This window comes from Aspergillus puulaauensis, chromosome 2 (assembly GCF_016861865.1).
Source record: "Aspergillus puulaauensis MK2 DNA, chromosome 2, nearly complete sequence".
Lineage (NCBI taxonomy): Eukaryota > Fungi > Ascomycota > Eurotiomycetes > Eurotiales > Aspergillaceae > Aspergillus > Aspergillus puulaauensis.
The window spans coordinates 4,352,776-4,368,510 of NC_054858.1; the positions used below are offsets into that span (position 1 = coordinate 4,352,776).

The window sequence follows — 15,735 nt, forward strand, 5'->3', positions numbered from 1 at the left end:
GGGAGGCGTGAGCTTTTGTCCTTTTGCTTTTAGATATTTGGCGGAATCTACCTGTATTATTCAAAAATCGAATCTCAATGTGTAGGTCTGACCCCAATTACTGAAATTTAAAGTCGCCGTAGCTGTGAATACGCTTCTATTGGCGGTTGATCTATACAGTTGAGGGCGCAGGGTCTGAACTGTGAACATGTGACGAGGCCAAGACACCAGGCTGGCCTTTGGATCGTCCTTGTGTTCCGCCATCTGAGCTCCCCGACATTCATAGTCTCGAATTGCCAGCACTCTCGAGTTTCTGGCTCATTCACTCCTTTTTGAACAACGTGATTAGCCGTTCGACCATCGGTCTTCCTTCTAGTCACCCACGAACGGGCGACCTATTATGACCAGTTGAAATCGAACGAACAACACCTGCATTTCTTTCCATCTCCCAACTCGACATTCTCGATACCTGTCCACTTACCCATAATCATACACACCATGGTCGACTGGGTTACCCTCGTCGTACCGTTCGCGTACCTAAGCGTTCTAATTGGCTCCCTTGCAACATTCTCCTCGTTATACCGCAAACGCAAAGCCAGTATGTCCCGCCCATGATCCCAACATACACACCTATATACATATGCGATTACAACTCCAGCCCCAGGTCAACACATTAGCTAACCGCCCTTCTCTCTACTCAGGAAATGCCACATCCTTAGAACCATGGTTCCCGCCACACCTCCAGCGGGACATATACTTCTCCCTCCTACACCTTGAACCCTCCGCCTCCGCATCAAAAGAGAAGGAGAAGGAAAAGAAGATCCCTGAATCAGTCCTCAAGGCGGCGCTCCTCCGCCGCGCATGCGAAGACATTAAGCGCGTCATGGCTCTCCGTAGTCAGAAGCAGGCTCTTTCTATGTTGCTCCAGCGCGGAAGCGTGGGCGATGATCTGTGGCAGAGGTTTTTGCGCGCGGAGAAAGAAATGGAGGATGAAGTCAGGGATGTTGTCAATGAGGTGCGAACTTGCCATATAGGACAATTCCTATATTACTACCTCGATTGGTTTTGATGAAATGCTAATGTGGGTGTCTACAGGCAAATGCATACTCGCCCAACTGGGGCCAAACAATCTTCCAGTCCGCGAACGAGATGGTTAATAACGCGATTGTGCGGGAACGGTTAGAGAAGCACCAAAATAAGCTGGATGAGGAGAAGGCTTGGTGGGGGAAGAGAAAGGCTACTATCCAGGAGGGATTCATGAAGGAGTTGGATGCTGAGAAGCGTGTTACTGCCTCTGCTACTACTACTACTGCTGCGGCTGCGGCTACGGATGTTGTTGAGGAGAAAAAGACTGCTGCATCTGCTGCGGCACCACCGGCTCCGACTGTTACAGAGAGTGATGAAGATGCGGTTCTCGTGGAGGCTGATGACCAGGCAGGAGCGACAGCGCAGAGGAGTCCTGGGGGTGGGGGTTCCGGTGGGGGGAAGAAGAAGAAGAAGGGCAAGAAATGAATTCCATTCAATGTTCTAGATGGCTGCATTCCTTGTCTTTCTATTTCCTAAAATTTACTTTTCGTCTCATGTTTTACGAAGGGGCTTTTATAAACAATTTAAGATTACTACTACGGTTAACTCGTATTTTCTTGCTCTGCTTTGAAAAGGCCCCATGTTAAAAATTGGGATTGCGCTAAATTTGCTCTAGAGAGGATTGGTCTCGTTGGGAATGTACCCAGGTATAGGGTTACAGAACTGTAATAAAATGCGAACGCCAAAGTGCAACCCAAAACTCCACATACATGTATATATACAGACCCCGAATGCTGAATGCTGAATGCTGGGGTTCGGGGAAAACAAATGATCGGGGCCTAAACAGCCTCTACCTCATTGAGATCAAGGGGGCATCCGTGTCATCCAAGCTCGGACCAAGGTCTACACCAGAAACACCCATTTCCACAGCAACAGACCGGACCTGTGCCTCCATATGATCAGGGTCAGGACTTTGGCCGTCAGCAGCCCGACCCATGACGATGCGCAGCAAGTCAGTCATAATCTCAAGTTGATGGGTCTCTCTCTCGTACGGATCTAGCGAGGATATACTGAGGCCTCTGGACTCGAGCGTTGAGGACTTGCGATCACTGAGGATCTCGACGAGGCGTTGGACGTTGGTGATGTTCTCTTTGCTTTTTGGAGTTGAGGAGACGCGGCGGAGGCGACGTTTGGGGGTATCTGAGGGAGCGGCGGCGAGCCGCGCAACTTGTAAGATGATCAGGCGGGCTGTTGTATCGTCTGGAGAGAAGCCGAAGGTTGAGCGGAGAGAGGAGAGTGCGACGAGAGTGCCTGGTAGGTCGCGGGAAAGACAGAAACACCGGATTATTTGGTCATAGAGGTCCTTAGAGAAATCTTCTTGGGTGGCCGCCTTCCCTCGGCTGGAGAGTTTGGAGAACCACTTCAGCATTTCTGCGTACAGAGTGCGAGGGGTTGGGAAGTCGGAGAGGAACGCTTTGCGGCTGCGATCGTATTGCACCTTTCCGCAGTCCCAGAGACAGGCGAATGTTTCGAGGTCTGGCTGCACGGAAGAGGACATGGTTTTAAATCTGTTCCATAGGGAACTAATGTCTTGTTTTCGGAGCTCGGCATAGAGGAGATGGTTCATAAAGTACGAGTTAGGTTGGATTCGCGCACGTGTGAGGCTGTTGACAAGTTGCTCAGTTGCTTCTTCGTCGCCCCGTCGGCTGTAATGGAGGAGCAGAATCGAAAAGGTTTCAATGCTGGCTGGAGGCATTGGCCGTTTCATGAATCTCGGAACTCGGGAATTTACATGCTGCGCTTCTGGGAATAAAGATGGAGTGGTTCCCTTTGCTTCAGCTTGTAAGACTCGATCAATCCGCTGTTGAATCATAGCCCACCCTAGCTGTTCAGCCTTTTCCCGCGCGGGTGCAGTCCCCAGGCGAAGCCAGCCAGCGATGATGCCGTTGAGATGCTTCGGATCTGGTCTTACGCCTCGCTCATACATTAACTCGATCACTAGGGTAGCGGAATCGACTTCGCCCATTCCAATCAATTTTTTCATCCAGCTGGCGTAAAAGAATCGATTCTGAAACCGACGCGGCAGAACCGTCAACGTTGAGAGAGAGACTTTGTTAACGTCTTGCTCGGAAATAGCTGACGCTTGTAGGTTACCAACCAACCCAACAGCTTCCTTGTACAGCGCCGTTGAGTCGCTTGCCGAATCTTGGCCGGTCACCATCATATCTTTAAACACAGCAATGGCAAGGCTTAGTTTTCCGGCTTTGAGGAACTCAATGCTGATCTGGTCATAGTCTCGCATGCCCATCCCATGTTGAAGCAGCGCTTTCAGTTGCAGATAAAGAGCCCACGCTTTGACATCCGCTTCTTCCCCATCTTGCCTACCCCAGGCGGTGATGACCGGAATGAGGATGCGGGGTTGTCGAGAATTGTCGTTTGCCAGGAATGCCAGAGCAATATCCTGAGCTCTTTGTGGATCACCCTCTGCTGCGAAGAGCTGTACCCCTAGTTTCCAGTAGGCTTCCAAGTCTTCTTTTTTTTGGCTGAGTCCGGTTTGATGCGCCTCCCACTGGTCTAGTGCATCTTTGGTCTTACCGGATAGTTGTAGTGAATTTATGTAAGAAAGCATATCCGTGGTTGAAAGAGCTCGACCAGCAGATAACGAATCGTCAGCGAGGATCTGTACATGGGCCGCCCTTGTTCCAGTTGAGCGCTCGTTTTGTTGGGAGGACCATAGCATTGTCATAGCCTCCTGTGGGACCGCATCGATAAACCGTGGTATAACCTGTTTACATCTTCGATACCATTTCCAGAGCTCTCGTTTCGCCCTTTCGCTAGAATTGTCAGCGGCAAACCGCTTCAAAGCACCGTTAAATCTGCCAGCATAACTGCTATGCTCCGGACCCTCGAGTACGACTTCATAGGGTTGGTGTGTGACTATAGTTTGTGAATTGTCGTCCTTGTCTTCCATCCAATTCTCTTCTTCCAAAGCCATTCCCTCAAACTCCTCTCTAAGCATTTCATCCAATTCCTCGTCGTAAATGTTGTCAAGGTTGATAGGCTCATCTTTGCCGTTTTCTGCTTCCTGCCTCCGGAGGGCTTCTAGCGCAATGATTCTTTCATGCTCTGGGAGACTTTGTATGAAAGCGCTATTGGGGCCGAATGGACCATCCTTCAGAGCCTCTAGCTCATGGTCTAACTGCGAGAGCTCGCGTTGCGCATCCTCCCTGTCCGCGTTATCTTCGGCCTCCGGATCTATCCTCCGTCTTTTCTTGCTTCGCAGAGTGTCTTGCTCATAGAAATGTATTTTGTCATTCGGCCTGCCATAGTTGATCGATAGTGGTGCTACCGCGGTGAACTTTCGAGTGAACGAATGAGGCGAAGTCGCCGGGCTGCTCGAGCGGGCGACATGCTGATACCACCGAGCCCCTCGAATCACCGGACGGAGCATGAAGTGAGAGCAGTTATATCATCGGTCTCAGACACCGGTAGAGAGTAGGAAACACAAACGTGACTTCAGGCGAAAGAGGCGGACGCAGACAAGAGGTAGTTGACGGGGAAGAAATTCGTTCTTGACTCCCGGAGCTTGAATTATCCTAATCTGGTTTAGTTCGGTCGGAGATCTGCCGCGGACTTCAGGCACTCAATAATCTCCACCTCCGAAGACAACGCGAACTCACCCTCGATTCGCGCGCCAGCAGAGGGAGTGACGATGGTGGCAGACTTTATGGAGACAGAAACTGGTGGTTCATCAGAAGATTCTTTGAACACTCAGGTTGGTCGGCGCAAAACCGTCAATTCAACGTCCGGAGCTTTCACTGACACGCTGAAGGGCGTCTATATCTACAGACCAGCAGATACAGGAAAACCCCCCAACGAACACCCTTCGAAAAAGCGCAAAGTTACGCGAGAACAAACGACATCAACGGAAAATTTGTGTCCATTTGTGCCGCTTTTGGATGGGGATGAAAGCGAAAGGTCCATCCGATTAAGGTATCAAACTTACGAGCAATTATGGTCCGTACAAGAAGCGAAGATCCAGGTTAGTATGGACTATACCCATTGATTACCATGGATGTATATTTATTCGTTACCTAGGACATTTTAGATGATGTCGACGCAGAGGTGCTCAGCAATGTATCAACATTCGTCAGGACGACCACGCCTGAGATGTAAGAGAACCCAAAAATGAGGCAGTTCTATTCAGAATTTAACGGCGCATAGGTACGATGGCTGCCTACCCGCGGCGCTCATTACTGTCGGATCAAACGTGTCCTCGCTAGCCAGACTTCTCTCCCGGCTGAACGATCAATTAACTTCCGCCGAAGAGGGAGGTGTAGTGGTCCTGGAATCTGGCGATGCGCCCAACCTCAAAACAACCTTGAAGAATATTATACGTGGTGCTATTACAAATACGGAAGGCAATGATGGTTACCAAAGCTTCCTGACAGACCGGGATGTAAGTCTACTTGTTTTGTGATTACTAGACATTCATGACACTGACACGTTTAGGGCCCGAGGCTTCTTGGGTACGATCTCGACCTACTAGGTGAATATGTCACTCGGAAGAACATAAAACATCTTGTTATTGCCTTTCGAGATAGTGAAGCCTTTGATCCAGGGATTTTTACGGACCTCTTCTCTCTACTTGGGTGAGCCAGTAATCCCAAATATTTATGTTTGGTTGAAGCTGATTTTCTAGTTCATGGCTTGATCGAATACCATTGACCCTCTTGTTCGGGATCTCAACCTCCGTCGAACTATTTGAAGGAAGATTGCCGCGGTCGAGCGTGTCCCTACTAAAGGGAAAATACTTCGAACTCCACGGGGCCAGCAACTGCGTTGACCATATATATGAACGAATACAAGCAGAAGCAGAAGATTTCTGGCTCGGGCGTAATATTACAGGGGTGTTATTCGAGAAGTCAAGTGATTATTTCCAGACACCAGAGGCATTTTGTCGAACAGTAAAGGTGGGTTGGGCCTCTTTCCGGTCGAGATTATTTATCGCTAATGTCATGGCTAGTACGCCTATATGTCTCATTTTTTCGCCAATCCAGCTTCGGTACTACTTGCAGACGACATTCCAGAAGACTTACAAAACAAACAGCTTTGCGAAGCACTTAGAAATGCCCCGTCTTTCAGAGAGTAAGTCGTTTCCCTCTTCCGTTTGGCTACCCTGCTGACATGTTAAAAGATACTGTGAAAGTCTCTTACAAGGAGGTCATAGGAGACTAGTGCGCTATTTATTAGAGAATGATAAGTCTCTCTTTTCGCAGACAGTCCAGCTGGTCAAATCCGGACAAGAGTCAATGCATGACATGTTCCAAGCTGTGAAATTTATCTCTGCATTACTCAAGAACCTCAATGTTCCAAAGAAACCAAGTATATCAGAGCTGTCTATCCGCGCGCTGTCCGGGGAACTACGAGACTCGCCCCTACTTGAAGACCTTCTGGCCGCTTTCCAACGGCTAGACTCTGGGAAAATCGAAGAATTACTCCCCTTGCTGCCGAAGTCTCTAACGAAACTACCCGACTTTCAAGATATCCATGCGAACTTCGAATCACTCTCCGGAGCCCATAATAACGGCTCAGGGCCGTTGCGCAGTGAATATGACAGTCAAAATTCTGTCATAGGAACAACAATAGTCAAACAACGAGTTAAACTGAACACTGGTAAAGCGAAGTTGCCAGATGAGTGTATCAAGTACACTGGGATTATAGATCGATTCCATACCATATTAAGGTCATATCTCGAGTCCGCCTTAGTATGCCCGCAAGAACTGCCTCTACATGAGGCTTTCCTGCTTGACATGCGGAGCCCTATAAGAGAAGCATTTGCTCCACGTGCCCGATTCGCCCTAGAACGGGCATTGTCGCACCCCTTTGACTATCTTATGTTTACGTCTCAGGACACAGAACGCAAGATTTCTGCCCAACAGCCTCCCACGTCAATTCTATATCAGCTGTACCTCGAGTCCGGCGCGCTTGTGAATATGCATGACTTATGGCAAGCGTTCTATACGGTCTTTGAGAATGAACAGGGTAATAATGGCTGCGATGAAAGAATGACTATGGCGTTATTCTACAGAGCTTTATCAGAGCTCAAGGCACTTGGGATGCTTAAACATAGTCGGAAAAAGATGGATCATGTTGCAAAGTCAGCTTGGATGGGGCTCTGAGTTGCCTGTAATATACGTTAATATACCACCAGTATAAGTCGATATGAACATGATTAATATACATTGCTAAGGGGTATCATAACGTTCGAAAACTAGGATCCACAACGGTATCTTCCAATACCTGCACATCTTAAAACTGCTGCAATCAATTAGCGATCGGAAATTGTATAATATCATCATTCCCTATCGGGCGCCTTCCGTCACTCAACACCATGGCTTCCCTCCTGCGCCTTCTCAAAGCTTGCTCTTCGATATTGCGGTCTCGATGCCGCCGTGCAGGGATCCGTCTAGAACCCGCAGTATCTTCTCCATCTACCATCCACACATCGCTTTCTTCGTCTTCGTCGTCATTGTCGTCGCTAAGTCCATCGTGGTCGTTTTCTTCCAGCATGCTGCCCATCAACCCATATTTTCGAAGCTGCTTAGCACCTTCGGGATGGGATGAAAGGGTACCAAAGATGGCGCTCATCACAGCATCGTCAGCCCACCATGTTTTCATGAGGATCACCACATCCTGTCGCCGTGAGGGTTCAGTTAGAGCACAGGGAAATGGATAGTTGGTGAGCCACCGGCTGACGATGCCGGCCTCCAGCGCTGCTGGAGTGTTCTCTTGAAGAAGTATATTCAGCGTTCTCATAGCTTTTATTTCCCCAGGGGGTCGTGTCCTAGGGAATATCGGGGAGACCGTGTCCGAGGTCTTTTCAACATGCTCGCCGAGGAGATTGCAAAGGCAGTCAACCAAGGCTGTGTATGTTGGGAAATCCTTCAATCGAGAGCATACCGATGTACGAGAAACTATAAATAATTAGCACTGTACCCGTGGTATACTGTCTGCCAGATGTGCGCGGGTACATACGGGCTCGATTTGATACCAGGAAGAACGCCGCAGGGATCGCTTTGTTTCGTCGTTCGGCGTTCTTGCTTGCTAAATCCTTCAGCAATAAATTTCGAGTATCTGCCTTGACAGATCGCTCGGCGATTATGCGCAGTGCACTGGATAAGTCAGCTTATTGCTATATCGAGGTGCTCGATCTCCATACGCAGAACGAAGGTCGTAGCTTGTGCTGTTGGAGAGTTTCAATAGCGTGTCTAGTCTGAGGGCTGGACTATGTCAGATCCAAGATAAAGCAAGTATACAGAGAAAATTTCGTGTGCTCTGTACCGTCTTCTGTGCCTTCACTGATAATCTTGTCATCACTGTCGTCATTCTTAATCTCAGTCAACTCGTTCACGCTGCGGAGGTCGGCCGCAATCCCTCGGACGGCAAAGAAAAGAGAGACACCTAGACAGATCAGCTCTGGTACAAATTTAACACAATTGATATTCAAAAACATACCAAGGCATAGCCATAGTATCTTATCGCTCACATGAGAAGCCATCATGCTGGTCATCGATCCATCATGGTAGATCGTCATCGACGTCGGAAAGCGGAAACCATATAACTAGCGGCAGAACCAGGAGGCGGTGAGTCAATATTTTTCTGCAAGTCAAAAATTTCGGGCGAAGTTTGCAAAGAGATCCCACTGCACCGATAGCCCCCCTAACGCAATCATGCCTGCGTCGCAGCTCAAGCAGCTGAAGACATCCCTCCGCGATAATGGAGTACTGGGTCCTCAGAAATCCAAAAAGCAGAAGCGCCAAAATGCGAAGACCGGTGCAAATGCGCAGAACCGGGCTCAGCGCGAGAGCGCTCTGGAAGCCATTCGAGAGCGATTCAACCCCTTCGAAATCAGAACAATTTCGCGCAACAAGTTCGACGTGACTACGAGAGATGGCCCGACTAAATCAGCCGCAGGGAACTTTCGGCCCGGAGTTACAAAGTCTCTTGGTGAGGAGAAGGTATGTTCATTGTATCCCGCTCCAAACTGATGTAGCTCACACTTCCGCCACAGAGACGTCAAACTTTGTTACACGAGATGGATCGCAAGAATAAAGTTGGTGGTATCATGGATCGTCGGTTTGGTGAGAACGACCCAACCATGACGCCGGAAGAAAGAGCCGCGGAACGATTTGCCAGAGCAAGCCAGAAGAAACTTCACAAGGACTCGATGTTCAATCTAGAAGAGGAGGATGATGATGATGAATTTCAACTTACGCACAAGGGTGAATCGCTATCGTTTGGGGAAGAGGCCGGCGCCCAAGATGATTTTGAAGAGGATGTGGATGCTGATGACATGTCGGATTCTGAAATGCCTCGGAAGCGGAAACGGATCCTTGACGACGGCGAAATTGAGGATCCTGGCCCACAGGACGAGGAAGAAGTACCCGATCGCAAGAAGTCTAAACATGAAGTCATGCAAGAAGTCATTGCCAAGTCGAAGTTCCACAAGGCGCAACGGCAAATGGCGAAAGAGGACGACGATGATCTTCGTGAAGAATTAGACAAAGGTCTACCTGATCTCTTCGATATGCTCAGATCAGTGAAACCCCCATCGAAACCCGAACCACCGAAGGATGACTTCGCCGCGATGAATCCAGACCGCGCAGCTATATTGCAAGGTCAATCCGAGGGAGACTTAGAAAAGGAGTATGATCAACGTCTGAAACAACTGACGTTCGACAAACGGTCGATGCCCACAGACCGAACGAAGACGGAGGAAGAAAAGGTGGAAGAAGAAGCACAGCGGTTGAAGAAGCTCGAAGAAGAACGACTTCGCAGAATGCGCGGTGAAGATATTAGCGAGGATGAATCAGACGTGGCTGAAGAAAAGTCGGAGGATGAAGATGCGGAAGAGTCCGGGGATGAATCGCTCCCGGATGATGCGAAGGATTTCGGACTGCAGCATATGAATTATTCAACCTCCCGCCCTACCGGGGTTGACGATGAAGACGATTTTATTCTTGACGATCTTGTAGAGACGAGATCGGACGTCAGCGCGTCTTTTGACGAGGATGACGATATGGGTGATTCCGCTGATGAGTCTGAAGAAGAAGAAGACCAGGAAGACGAGCTTATCAACGGGATTACTATGCCAGGTGGTGTGCCGGCCGATTCAACAATAGGTCCGGATGCTCAGGTCAGCGATGATGGGCTTGCATACACATATCCGTGTCCGAGCAATCACGAAGAATTTCTTCAGACAGTCAAAGATGTCTCTTATGAGGACTTGCCGACCGTTGTCCAGCGAATTAGAGCTTTGCATCATCCACGTCTTCACAGCGGCAATAAAGCCAAGCTTAGCCGCTTCGCTGGAATCCTCGTTGAGCATGTTGCGTACATGGTTGAACAATCCGAGCATCCTCCCTTCGCTATTTTAGAAAATGTTCTCCGTCATATCCATTCTTTGGCAAAGAGCCACCCCGAAAGCATATCCCTAGCTTTCAGAGCTCAGCTACGTGAAATGGCTACAGACCGTCCACTCAGTCTTCGGCCCGGCGACCTTGTTATCTTAACTGGGATTGCCACTGTTTTCCCAACATCGGACCATTTCCATGCTGTCTCTACACCTGCTCATCTCTGTCTTGCGCGGTATCTCGGACAAGGGCCGGTCAACTGCCTCTCTGATCTGTGTATGGGTACCTATGCTGCAAGTCTAGCACTACAATACCAGACTGTCTCGAAGCGCTACATGCCCGAATTATTCAACTACGTCCTCAACGCACTTTGCATTCTCAGTCCCGAGGAGCCCCCCTTTAATCTAGGGTCCTTCCCTCTTCGAAAACCCACAGAGCCTCTTCATATCAAACCCTCAAAGTTACTAAACACCCGAAAGCTTCAGTTCTGGGATATAATCGGAGAAAAGCAAACCAACACACAACAAGAGGAGCTCAAACTCTCTTTAATTACCACCCTAACCTCCCTCCTCAACTCAGCATCCGATCTCTGGTCCAGCAAGTCCGCGTCCAGCGAGGTTTTCGAGCAAGCCCAGGCCGTCCTCCAGTTCGTCTCCCGCTCGTGTACCAACAAGAAGAAGAAGAACTCAGTCTCCACATCTATCCTCGATACCTTCCAAAGTACCCTTGACAAAATCTCTACGCTACTCTCGCAATCCCGCCTCGCTCGCCGTCCTCTCCTCTTACACAACCACAAACCACTCGCCGTTAAAACAGCCATTCCTAAATTCGAGGACTCGTTCAACCCTGACAAGCACTACGACCCCAATCGCGAGCGTGCAGAACTCAACCGCCTCAAGGCGGAATTCAAGCGCGAGCGCAAGGGTGCAATGCGCGAGCTGCGGAAAGATGCCAACTTTGTTGCCAGGGAGAAGCTGCGTGAGAAGAAGGATAAGGATGCCGAGTACGAGCGGAAGTATAAGAGACTTGTTGCGGAGGTGCAGAATGAAGAAGGGAGAGAGGCCAATGCCTATGAGAGGGAGAAGAGGATGCGCCAGGGGAAGCGGTAGATTTTGTCCCCTCGCATTTCTACATCATTACCGAGGTGGTGCTTACCTGCCTATTCATGCATATGCCTATTTTATGCTTTCTACATGGGCTATTTTTGCTTCAGTACATTGTTTGCTCTATGTATATAGTATTTACGAGCACTGTAACGGGTCAGGGAAAAAAAAAGTTTACTCTCGGTATCAGTATCCATGCATTAATACCATCTGGCTTGGACAAAGTAGCTACAATATGTTCACAAGAAAAGAAACGATCACTGCGTCAAATCCACCCCAATCGAAATAAGGTACTCACACCTTTCCCTTTGGTTCTCCGGCACACTTTCCATCCTCGTCTCTCCCGTCCGGATAAAAAGCCGCTGATAACCCTCTTCTCCACTTCTTCCACCACCGCTCCAGGTCTCCCATTTCGGACTCCCGGGGTAACGATACGTGTTCGGATTAAAACTCCTAATGAAACTCGTCCAGTAACCTTGCATGACTGGAATTATGGGCGCATTAGACGTGTAATAAGACTCCGGCGGTGGATTCGAGATAGTCTCCGACCACCACATATTTTCTGGTCCCCAGATTGCGTTAAGTTCAACAACGTGCCAGACTCCTTTGCCTGAGGCTTGATCTGCCGGGTCCAGAACGGAGTAATGGTAGTTCCAGTTTGGGACGCCGGCCTTGTCGTATATTTTGGACATGGCAATGCCAGGGCATTTGTAGCGGAGCTCACCGTAGGCGTTGCTTACTGGGTGCCAGTAACGAGTGGCGTTAGGGTAAAGTTGGCTAGAGTTGATATTTCGGAGATAGTAATCGTGTATCCTAGAGAGGTGTTGAGGTTTAAGTGCGGGAAACTGTGCTTGGAGGAAGGTATCTGCCGCTGCTATAGAGGTGAGGTTTGGAGGGACGAAGGCTGTACCCTCATCAGTGACATCGCCGAATATGACGGGAACTTCTAAGAACCGGCCTTCTTCGAACATGCGGTACGTGTAGTCAGGGACAAGGTCGCCGTCAACCATGGGTCCGTAAAAGAATAGGGGCGGTTCTTGTGCGCCAGGGAGTGGCGTGGCAATGTTTTCGCGCTGGAGGGTTGCGATATCGAGGCCTCGGAGACAGGCGAGGGTGTCCATCGCCGTGCTGCAGCCGGTTCGGGAGACTAGGTTGTCGTAGGCAAACTGCGACTCATCTATGGTGAACATGGGCGCGAAACTCGGCGACTCGGCGATAGTAGCATGGAAAAGGCCGTCATCTCGGCCACCATACGCGGAGAGAAGTAGGGTTACGGAAGCCGCGCCTGCACTATCACCGCCCACCACCACATGGTCTGGATCTCCCCCAAACTTGAAAAAGTCAGCTTCATAGTATGCATAAGAGGCTGATGTTCTTACCTTTCTGATATGCTTCTGAACCCATTTGAGGACCTTGATTTGATCCTTGAGACCGCTATTTATGCCGCCGTGTTTGCTTATCTCAGAGCCGCCCAAAAAACCATACGGGCCGACCCGATAATTGAAGGTTACAACGACGATGTTCATATCAGAGGCGTGAAGCAGGCCCGCCGCATTGTAATAAGGGTTTCCATCTATATTGTACCCGCCACCCTGGATAAAGACGTATACAGGTAGGAGTTTAGGCGTTACTCCTCTGAACCGTGCAGGTGCGTAAACGTCAAGGAAGAGACAGTCCTCAGACACGCCCGCTGGGATCGGGTATTCATCAGTCGCGAGACAGAGGGGCCCATGCTAACTTCACTGTCAGTGTCAACTTTTTGGTTCAAACAAGGGGACGTACCTGAGACGCGTCCTGAATCCCGTACACTCTCTCAGGGTCTTGCGGCGCAGAGAAACGCAACGACCCAAGAGGGGGCGCAGCGTAACGTATCCCCAGCCACTGTGCAACACCGTTCGAAAGCGCCTGTCCTCTGTATTTCGCATATCCAAGGTCTACAATAGCCTGCCTGGCAGATGCTAGTGCGAAAAGCACTGTCAACACTGCTAGGTGTCCTAACATCGCCCGAGTTACAGTTCTTGTTACTGTAGTCCAGACTATATGGTGCGTTGAGAGCTGCGCCTAGGACTGGGTATATAAAAGAAATACAATCCCGAAACGAGGAGGACGGTGAAAATTAAACAACGAGGAGGGCCACCGAGGGGTCTCGGACGCTCCTCTAAGTAGCATTCTCAGACCCTAGCCATTGGAAGGCCGAGGAGAAAGGCTCCTCCTGAATCTCCCCACATGTTGGCATGGCCAACAAAGGATTGGACTAGGCAAGTCAGGCTGGATTTTAACGATGCAGCCGAAAATTCGATTTCTTGACTAGGACGGTGTATACTGGAGCTTGGCTCCCAACTCCCAAATCTGAGTGGAGGAGCTCTCGATGGGGATTGGGGATAGTTAATCGGCCAGACACTATCGGAGCTACCTTGTGATCAGCGAGGATAAATACCAGGATTAGAAGCCAGGGATTTCCTCCAGACCCCCTTCCGACCACAGTCTCACATTGCATAGATCGTCAGTTACTACAGCCATTATGACGTGCCAAAGCAGCGGCATAATTCAGTCAGTGCAACATGTAGGTAATTCGATAGCAATCACTTTGCAGCCGGGCTGCTTCGCAAGTGAACCCCGCATCTTGAGGAAGGCTGTCGCTCAATCGTAGTCAATCACGCGAGGTCGAAAACAGACGCAAGGGAATGGAATAAGCGGCTGGACGTGTAGAACTGGAGTCAATGTGACTGACAAGGTTGTCGATTGGATGCAGAAACAGCACTTGGCCGGAGTGGGAAAAACCCATATCTCCTCACGGCCTTTTCCCCGCAGAACTTGAAGTCATGCTTCTTTGTCGCCTTCATCCCTGCCTCGCCTCGCCTGGATCTTTCCCCCAGTCTCTCGCTACTTGACAAAAAGGGAAATACCTCTGACAATCGCTCTCTTTCCCCTCCTCGTCAATTATATCTGGGCGCTTTGACTGCGTCACTGCGACTCTGATTCACAACTCTTCGGTTTTTTTTACCACACAGCAACCCCGCACGAGAATGGCGGCGGAAGAAGACGAGGATGACTACATGTCCATGGTCATCGAGGAACCACTACAGAAAGAGACATTTACGCAAAAGAAGCGCCGGCTTCAGCGAGAGGCAAGTCCCCCGCCCTCACCGCACTATCATGCGGCTATAATCAAGCCGCAGACCTTCCCTAACTAAACTCCGTCCGTTCTCATTACAGGCCGAAGCCCGCGCAAAAGTCCCCTCCAAAGCCGAACGCGCCGCACAGGAAGCCGCTAAACGGGATGAAGCCCTATCAACCAGCACACTAAACCCCTCGAATAAGGGCTTCCAGATGATGGCGAAGCTTGGGTTCAAGCCGGGCCAGACATTGGGTAAACCTTCGGATGATGCTGATCCGTCGCGCGATAAAGATGACGGTGATTCCAATGCGCGGTCACGCGCAGAGCCACTGAACTTGATTTTCAAGGAAGACCGCGGCGGGATAGGGCTGGATGGTGAGAGGAAGCGCAAGTTCCGGGAGGAGGCTGAGGAGGCTGCAAAGAAGGTCAAGGCTGAGGAAGGCGATTATCGAGACCGCGTACGTCTAGAGCGTGAAACGAAACGGACTGAGGCGCAATTCCACGCAGCGCAAAAGGTCGCGGAGCGACTGGATGCGGCTGAGAATGGAGAAACAAGCTTATTTACTACGAATGATGTCGAGAATAAGGATGAGGAGGATGAGGAGGATGAGAACGGCAAAGAGTCGGATACTGAAGGGGTAAAAGCCCAGTCCAAGACCAAGGTTAAGCCGACATCCCAAATCAATGTGCTATATCGGGGCCTTGTACGTGAGCGAGAGGGAAAGGAACGCGCCATTCAGACCCGACATATGTTGCAGACGTCTTTGCCATCGTCCTTTTTCCCGAATCCGCGTTTACCGGGATATGACGATCCTGTACTCGACCAAGAGGATCAGGAGGCCCTTGGTGGTGGGCGCGACCTGTCTACTGTTCTCGAACAAGAGGTTGAGGAAGAAGACCCGGAACTCGATGAGTTCAATGCGCTCGACCCGGCTGAGCGGTTGAAGAAAATAGTGCAATACCTCCGCGAAAAGCATAATTACTGCTTTTGGTGCAAGTATGCCTACGACACAGCTGAGATGGAAGGATGCCCAGGTGTGACTGAGGAAGATCACGATTAACGACCTGCTGTATACTACCTACTGCCTTTTTT

General features: G+C 49.9%; 7 protein-coding genes across 7 annotated transcripts; 4 read left to right on the top strand and 3 right to left on the bottom strand.

The window, feature by feature from the left end:
* Positions 1-477: 477 nt before the first annotated feature.
* SEC66 (Sec63 complex subunit SEC66) lies at positions 478-1,491 on the top strand (the record flags this gene model as incomplete). Its single annotated transcript, XM_041700581.1, has 3 exons — positions 478-577; positions 681-994; positions 1,075-1,491. 3 exons carry the CDS (start codon positions 478-480, stop codon positions 1,489-1,491), a joined length of 831 nt encoding a protein of 276 aa, XP_041553552.1.
* A 364-nt stretch (positions 1,492-1,855) lies between these two features.
* On the bottom strand, positions 1,856-4,456 carry APUU_21791A (pentatricopeptide repeat protein; the record flags this gene model as incomplete). The annotated part of the gene is made up of 1 exon (XM_041700582.1): positions 1,856-4,456. One exon carries the CDS (start codon positions 4,454-4,456, stop codon positions 1,856-1,858), a length of 2,601 nt encoding a protein of 866 aa, XP_041553553.1.
* Positions 4,457-4,717: 261 nt separating this feature from the next.
* On the top strand, positions 4,718-7,187 carry APUU_21792S (putative origin recognition complex subunit 3; the record flags this gene model as incomplete). The annotated part of the gene is made up of 8 exons (XM_041700583.1): positions 4,718-4,780; positions 4,838-5,047; positions 5,104-5,177; positions 5,230-5,464; positions 5,518-5,657; positions 5,708-5,978; positions 6,032-6,153; positions 6,203-7,187. The coding sequence occupies 8 exons, from the start codon at positions 4,718-4,720 to the stop codon at positions 7,185-7,187; spliced, it is 2,100 nt and encodes a 699-aa protein (XP_041553554.1).
* A 145-nt stretch (positions 7,188-7,332) lies between these two features.
* Positions 7,333-8,602, bottom strand: APUU_21793A (uncharacterized protein; the record flags this gene model as incomplete). Its single annotated transcript, XM_041700584.1, has 5 exons — positions 7,333-7,982; positions 8,044-8,180; positions 8,228-8,288; positions 8,350-8,469; positions 8,524-8,602. 5 exons carry the CDS (start codon positions 8,600-8,602, stop codon positions 7,333-7,335), a joined length of 1,047 nt encoding a protein of 348 aa, XP_041553555.1.
* A 136-nt stretch (positions 8,603-8,738) lies between these two features.
* Positions 8,739-11,530, top strand: NOP14 (snoRNA-binding rRNA-processing protein NOP14; the record flags this gene model as incomplete). The annotated part of the gene is made up of 2 exons (XM_041700586.1): positions 8,739-9,026; positions 9,080-11,530. The coding sequence occupies 2 exons, from the start codon at positions 8,739-8,741 to the stop codon at positions 11,528-11,530; spliced, it is 2,739 nt and encodes a 912-aa protein (XP_041553556.1).
* A 251-nt stretch (positions 11,531-11,781) lies between these two features.
* On the bottom strand, positions 11,782-13,525 carry APUU_21795A (putative triacylglycerol lipase; the record flags this gene model as incomplete). Its single annotated transcript, XM_041700587.1, has 4 exons — positions 11,782-12,428; positions 12,483-12,855; positions 12,904-13,257; positions 13,307-13,525. The coding sequence occupies 4 exons, from the start codon at positions 13,523-13,525 to the stop codon at positions 11,782-11,784; spliced, it is 1,593 nt and encodes a 530-aa protein (XP_041553557.1).
* A 1,025-nt stretch (positions 13,526-14,550) lies between these two features.
* On the top strand, positions 14,551-15,703 carry APUU_21796S (putative G-patch domain protein; the record flags this gene model as incomplete). The annotated part of the gene is made up of 2 exons (XM_041700588.1): positions 14,551-14,652; positions 14,741-15,703. The coding sequence occupies 2 exons, from the start codon at positions 14,551-14,553 to the stop codon at positions 15,701-15,703; spliced, it is 1,065 nt and encodes a 354-aa protein (XP_041553558.1).
* Between the last annotated feature and the right edge of the window lie 32 nt (positions 15,704-15,735).